Source organism: Pinus tabuliformis, chromosome X (assembly GCF_031772625.1).
Source record: "Pinus tabuliformis cultivar Carrire ecotype Pingquan chromosome X, CPIR1, whole genome shotgun sequence".
NCBI classification, from domain to species: domain Eukaryota; kingdom Viridiplantae; phylum Streptophyta; class Pinopsida; order Pinales; family Pinaceae; genus Pinus; species Pinus tabuliformis.
Window position 1 is genome coordinate 1,328,696,671 of NC_142308.1, and position 7,676 is coordinate 1,328,704,346.

General features: G+C 31.9%; 1 protein-coding gene across 1 annotated transcript; it reads left to right on the forward strand.

Moving 5' to 3' along the window:
* Positions 1-1,023: 1,023 nt before the first annotated feature.
* On the forward strand, positions 1,024-2,499 carry LOC149144989 (metalloendoproteinase 3-MMP-like). The gene has a single exon (XM_089448005.1). The coding sequence runs from the start codon at positions 1,241-1,243 to the stop codon at positions 2,330-2,332; it is 1,092 nt and encodes a 363-aa protein (XP_089304131.1). The 5' UTR covers positions 1,024-1,240; the 3' UTR covers positions 2,333-2,499.
* The last annotated feature ends 5,177 nt before the right edge of the window (positions 2,500-7,676 follow it).

Below are 7,676 nucleotides of genomic sequence, written 5' to 3' on the forward strand. Positions count from 1 at the left end.
GTCATAAATTCTTGGTATATCTAGCTTACGGGCTTCATCCTCTTGGAGTCTAGGCTCTTCCTAAATCATAAATTCATCGTATATTTGGTTGCATCCTCATGGAGTCTAGGTTGTTACTAAATCATAAGTTCTTGGTATGTTTGGCTTAGGGGTTGCATCCTGGTGGACTCTCAGCTCTTGATAAGTCATAAATTCCTTGTATATCTAGCTTATGGGTTGCATCCTTGGAGTCTCAACCCTTGTTAAGTCGTAAATACCTTGTATATTTGACTTACAGGTTGTTGGATATACTCTTAGTCTTATAGTTGCAACCACAAGGTTTGATGGTTGGCTTGATCCATATTACTCTAAGGAATTACCAATTCATCATGATTATAAAATAAAAGAAAAATAAAACAAGTGTTTAAGAATGTAAACATATTTTACTTCTTTCAAATTGAATATATAAACTTGCATGAAACAACTCATACTCTTAATCATTAAACCCATTCAAATGCTACTAATAATATCAATTAGCAGATGTGACTTTACCTTTTGTGTCAATGGAAAACTAGTCTACCTTTTGGTGGTGGAGTCTTGACTCTTGCTAAGTCATAAATCCCTGATATATCTAGCTTATGAGTTGCATCTTGGTGGAGTCTTAGCTTTTGCTAAATCATAAAAGCTTGGTATATTTATCTTACAGCTACTCTTGTGCCCTCTCCTTGTGGAATTTGGACTCTTGCTAAGTCATAAATTCCTAATATATCTAGCTTATGAATTGCATTGTGATAGAATCTCAACTTTTTCTAAATCATAAAAGCATGATATATTTAGCTTATAAAGACTCTTGAATTTAAAATTTAATCATGAAATTAACCAAAATAATTCCAACAAATTAAAAAAAAAAAAAAAAACAACTTTAGCTTCTTACCTCACAAAATTCATACTTATAATTATTAAACCCACTCAAATTCTACTTATAATATAAGATCAATTATTATAAGGACATGTAACTTTTGTGTCAATGGAAAACTCTACCGTTCCGTGTTTCGACAGGTTTTCTTCTTCTTCTTCAAAAATCAACAGCTGAGAGCGGTGACGAAAGCAATTAGGACATGAAGTTGCAACGCAATAGCTTATACGTCTCTCGCCCCTCGGACTTATAATCCGTGTCGGGTTGGAGAAATTATCGTATCACGTTAATTGTTTCAAAGGTTGCAGGGTACAGGGATTCGCAGGGAAAAAAAGGAAAAAAATCATGGCGAGGCGAGACATGATTTTAATTATAGTTGCTGCGTATTGTTTTAGCGTAATCGCGTTGGGTGCCTATGGATTTCAGCCGAAAACTCTTCCGAATTTCTATCCCGCTCCGGGTTTTATGAATTCTAATTCTGCTGTAGCGGCCGGGGCCTGGGAAGGTTTCAGGAACCTGACGAACGCCTGCAAGGGCGACCGGATGCAGGGCCTGCCGGACCTGAAGCGCTACTTCCACCGCTTCGGTTACCTCAGCGCGCAGAACAACGTGACCGAGGACTTCGACGAGGCCGTGGAGAGCGCGGTGCGGACATACCAGAAAAACTTCGGGCTCAACGTTACCGGGGTCCTGGACGAGGCCACGATTTCGCAGCTCATGGTGCCGCGGTGCGGCCGCGAGGACATCATCAACGGGAGCTCCGCCATGCGGGGGCGTGGTCTGTACACGTTCTTCCCGGGGAGCCCCCGCTGGGGACCCGACAAGAGGGTGCTCAGCTACGCCTTCTCGCCGGACCACGAGGTGCTCTCGGAGATCAGCCTGGCGGAGCTCAGCACCGTGGTCGGCCGCGCCTTCAAGCGCTGGGCCGACGTGATCCCCATAACGTTCACCGAGAGCTCCGATTATTCCTCCGCCGACATCAAGGTCGGGTTCTACAGCGGCGACCACGGCGACGGGCACGCCTTCGACGGACCCCTCGGGACCCTCGCCCATTCCTTCTCCCCGCCCGACGGCCGCTTCCACCTGGACGCCGCCGAGTCGTGGACCATCGACCTGTCGTCCGACTCAGCCGCCACGGCCATTGATCTGGAGTCCATCGCCACCCACGAGATCGGCCACCTGCTCGGCCTCGGCCACACGACCGAGAAAGACGCCGTCATGTACCCCAGCATCGCGCCGCGAACCAGAAAAGTCGACCTCGTCCTTGATGACGTGGATGGCGTCCAGTATTTGTACGGCGCCAACCCCAACTATAACGCCTCTGCCGTCCTCGCCCAGAACGAGACCAGCTCTGCAACTACCACACAACTCCCCCCTGGAGCTCCTCTGCTCCCAATTCTTTTCTTCATTTCGTCTCTGCTGCCATTAATTCTGTGACTGCACTTTCCCCTTACTTTACCAATTGGTCAATTCATTTGATGCATTTTTCTGTCAAATATTATTATTTACCGTACGATTACATTTTTTTTCTCTATAGAGGAAATCTTGTAACTTTCTGCCACGTGGCATGTAATATAAATTATATTATTTTATATTTAATTTCATCCATTTATCCCACTGCGGATTCCTCACCAGTAATTCCGTGTCCCGGCCAATAATTGAGTACGGGATCTTTCACCAAATAGTCACTCTGGTTTCAAATATCTCCAATTTTAGCACATTTCATTTAAATCAATTATATAAACATATGAATTCCCAGCCAAACTCTTAAATGGATTTATTCCACATAGGTCAATTATTTGGATTTCCTATCATGTCTACTTCAAGAACAATTATTCTTTATGTGAATATAGATCTTTTGTTAAAATACTGAAATAAATTCAAATAAAATTATAACAAAATGCCAAATAAATCAATGTCTAACCATTTAAATTCACATTGCTTACTTGATAGTCATATTTTAACAAAATGCCAAATAAATCAATGTCTAACCATTTAAATTTAAATTCACATTCACATGGCTTAATTTAATTGTCATATTTTTGAATAAGAATTATTCAAAGCAGTCTAGAAGGTCTTGGATAGACAACGATCAGGTGCTTTATTAAGGTACTCTTTGATGTGAAGTCACTGGTTCAATTCCCCATCAGGATCAGGGTGATATATTGGACATGATGAAGATGTGCCAAGGTTACCAAAAATAAGTAATTCAAAACAATAGCTTTGCAAGTGCAAATTAACTTCTCCCACTTCTCAGTCATTTTACAGTAATATTTCATTCATAACAATATTTTTGAATAAAATTTAGTATATAGTAATGATTATTTAAATGTTTAGTTCTAGGTTGCTTAACAAAGTAGTTCTTCTCCCTCATTTCAGAGTCATTTTACAGTGATATTTCATTCATAGCAATATTTTTGAATAAAAATTAGTATAAGGCAGTGATTATTTAAATGTTTAGTTTTAGGTGGCTAAACAAAGTAGTTCAAAGTCATTTTATAGTGATATTTCATTCATAACAATATTTTTGAATAAAAATTAGTATATAGTAATGATTATTTAAATGTTTAGTTTTAGGTGGCTAAACAAAGTAGTGGCTGGAATTTTGATGGGTGTTTTCAGTTAGCAAGCAAGCCTAATCTATGCTCGTGTTTCTCTATATATCCATATAACTCAATTTTTGTAATGCAATAGAAGGTGTTTATTTATATTAAAAAATTGAAGGTGTTTATTTATATAAAAAATTGAAAGTTAAAAGATTTTCAATATAGATTTAATATAGAGTTTTTAAAAAGTTTAATATGCTATTTATGAAAATTGGAAAAAAAACATTTTTATGAATGATCAAAATTAGTTATGATTAATATAATTTATATCAATTTATTTATATTTATATTGCATACTTTTTAATAGAAGTTTTTCTATAATCATGGTCATGTAAATTAAAATATTAAACAAATTAAAAATAATAATTCAATTTACTAGAAAAGAATAAGAATCATTTCTTTCAACAATCAAAGTTCTATCAGTCATTATGATCCATATCTAATCTATTTATATTCATATGCATATTTTTCATTGAAAGTTCCTCCACAATCATGGTCATGCAAGCAAAACTTTAATAAGTAGAAAGTTAATTAATGTAAATTCACAACCATGCCCATGTAAAAATAGATATAATATAAAAAATTTAAAAGGTTTAATATGTTATTTATGAAAATTGAAAAAAATATTTTTTCTCAATTATCACAATTAGTTATGGTTAATATGATTTATAATCAAATTATTTATATTTATTTTTTAGTGAAAGTTTTTCTATAATCATGGTCACGTAGATCAAAACATTAACCAACTTGAAAATGATAATTCAATTTACTAGAAAAGAATAAGAATCATTTCTTTCGACAATCAAAATTAAACCAAGTCATTATGATCTATATCTAATCTATTTATATTCATATTGCATATTTTTCATTAAAAATTCCTCTATAATAAATTAGGAAATTTGAAGTTAATTATATATATAATTGCAGGAATTAATTATTATATTTTTTCTTTAATATGGTTGCATACAATTGTATTTTGTTAATTTCTGGTTTACTGATTGAAACATAGAAATTTTATGTAAATAATATAAGATATTGTTAATTTCTGGTTTACTGATTGAAACATAGAAATTTTATGTAAATAATATAAGATATTAAAAGCATTATATTTGTGCAAGCGAAGATGATTAACTTTTTGAAATGGACTTAATTTCATAATCAAATAGATTGAATAGATATTATATTAAATAATTAAATTAATCTCTTATATAATAACAGTTAGTCATAAATCATAAAATTGAGATAATTTTTTTTTTTAAATGTGAGTTTTGTTTTTCAAAATCACATTATTATTTTTGTTCATATTAATCTTATGTTTATTGTTTTAAATTTTTTCATAAAAAATATTTTTATTTCATCATATCACATATAAAAATGAAAATTTAAATCTTGACAAGAAAAATAATGTTCCTGACAACTCAAAATAAACTCAATTAACATTCTTATCCTATTATTAGCCATATATATAGTCTTTATCATCATGTCATTTTCCTGTTCATGTTATTTATCATATTGCTAAACATATCATGTAATGTAATTTATAAAGAGTGTCCTACATCTTCACTTTATATGAGATTGAAAATCTTGTGTAGATTCAGTAAATGCATACATCAAAAAAGTGTTAGAGGATACAAATGAAGTATCAAAATGAAATATATACTCGTAATAAATATAAAGTCTAAAGTATCACAACGAAGTATATACCGGTAATAAATGTTCTTTTGAAGATAAGAAACGAAGGGTTGTAATAACGATGGAATCTATTTGGTCTTAAAGTGGGGAGGCCCCATGGCATGATTCACTTGATCTCAATATCTTATTGAGCCAAAAATGTAATGAAGTCAATCAATGGTTATATGGAAATTAAATAACTTGGCCCATCTTTTCGGCTAAGCCAAATAATGTAATGAATTTAATTAATAATTTATGTGTATACATAGTGAATAACTTGGTCCAGATTTTATTTTGTATGCATAAAAGTACACTCATAATAATTAAGAAAGCTATAAGACTATAGTGGAATCAAATCTCCTTTAATTTGACTTGACTAGGCATGGTCAAGATGGGAAATGAACACTATACATAACTTGAGATATACGGAAATATAATATGAAGATAAAAAGGAGAAATATAGAAATTGTCAGAACACTCAAAGTATTATAAGTCCTATAAATATGTATGTGTTACTATGCCGTTGGTGTGACCAAGGAGTATAAATAACACTGTTAAGATTAAGATTTGATATAAACATATATGTTACTATGCTTTTGGTGTGACAATTAAGTATATATTATAGGTTAAGATTTTGTATAGTTTTTAATATGTGATATTATAACATGGTTTTGTTAAGGTTTTCATTTAACAATATAAACTTTGAAACGGGAACTGCTACTGTTACTCGTTTTGTAGAGATAGCAAAAAAATGACTCGATTTTGAAAAGGGGTGATGCAGAACACACATGTTTTTTTTAAAGCATAGTTTTTGGCACTTCAATTTTTTTTTTTTTATGTACATTGCGTTTTAGAATGGTAGTGATTTTCATGCTGATTTAAAAAAGTGGTTATTTTGCATCAGACCCTTTTTTTAAAAGACCTATGTTTTGACTTTAAATTTTTCTAACATATGAAATGTAAATAATTATTTAGTAAATTTAATAATTTTGGAAGTGGTCTTCTTTTTCATATTTTCTAGTTTTTATTTTTTTTTGTAGTGGGGTTTTTATTGATTTGCATATTTAAAGAAGAATGTCGATATTTTACATTTTCGATATACTACATATTTATACATTGTTAATTAAATTTTCAATCCAAATGAAATAATTGTCTCTAAAAAACAAATATAAAAATATATGTAAAAAATAAAAAATGTCAAAAAAAAATTATCTCATAAACCATAAAAGAATTTGGAAAAAAAAAACAAAATTAAATATATATATATAATTAAGTAAGTAAATATTGAGAAATTAAAAAAAAACATTAGCAAAAACTAGGGAAAAGAAAAAAAAATTAAAAACAAACTAGTTTAAAAAAAAGAAATAGAAGAATAACAAAAAAAAAAATTAAAAAAGCTAGTAAAATTAATATTAAAAAAAAAATATCTCACAAACCATCAAAGAATTTGGAAAAAAACACAAAATTAAAAAAAAATATATTTATAAAATTAAGTAAGTAAAAATAGAGAAATTAAAAAAAACATTAGCAAAAACTGGGAAAAAAAAAAAAAAAAACAAACTAGTTTTAAAAAAAAATAGAAAATTAACGGGAAAAATTAAAAAACTATTAAATTAATATAAAAAAAACACAAAAACAAATTTAAATTAAAAAAAACCCAAAAAAGCGCCTATTTTTTATTTAAAAAAAGAAAAAATGCAATTATTTTTTATTAAACATATATATTTTATTTAAAAATAAATAATAATTTTTTTTTTAAACAAATTTTGTTTTTATTAAAAAAAAAAAAAAAAAAAAAAAATAAACAATTTTTTTCAAAAAAAATAAAAAAACAATTTAAAACATTGGTTTTATTTTTATTATTATTATTATTAAAAAATATATATATCAAATTTCATTAAAAATTAAATTATTAAAAAATTTAAATTTTTTTTTTAATAAGAATTAAATTTTAATTTTTTTTAAATTTTGATTTTATAAAAAATAAAAAAAAAAAAAAATTAGTTTGCGCCCCCTGGGGCGATTCCCAGAATCGCGCCCGGGCGGCTGGCCGGCCCTGGGGCGATTCCCGGAATCGCCCAAGGGCCGGCCAGCCGCCCGAGGTTGGCGCGACCGGGGGCGGGGGGTTTGCCGGAATCGCCCCAGGGCCGGCCAGCCGCCCGGGGATGGCACGGTCGGGGGCAGGGGTCTGCGTGCAGACCCCCCGCCCCCAGCCACGCCACCCCCGGGCAGCTGGCCGGCCCTCGAGCGATTCCGAGAATCGTCCCCGGGCGGCTGGTCGGCCCTGGGGCGATTCTCGGAATCGCCCCAGGGCCGGCCAGCCACCCGAGGGCGATTACGGGAATCGCCCCAGGGGGCACAAACTAATTTTTTGATTTATTTATTTTTTATAAAATCAAAATTTAAAAAAAAAAATAAAATTTAATTCTTATTAGAACTTTTTGTTAAATTTTTTTAATAATTTAATTTTTAATAAAATTTAATATATATATATTTTTTAAATT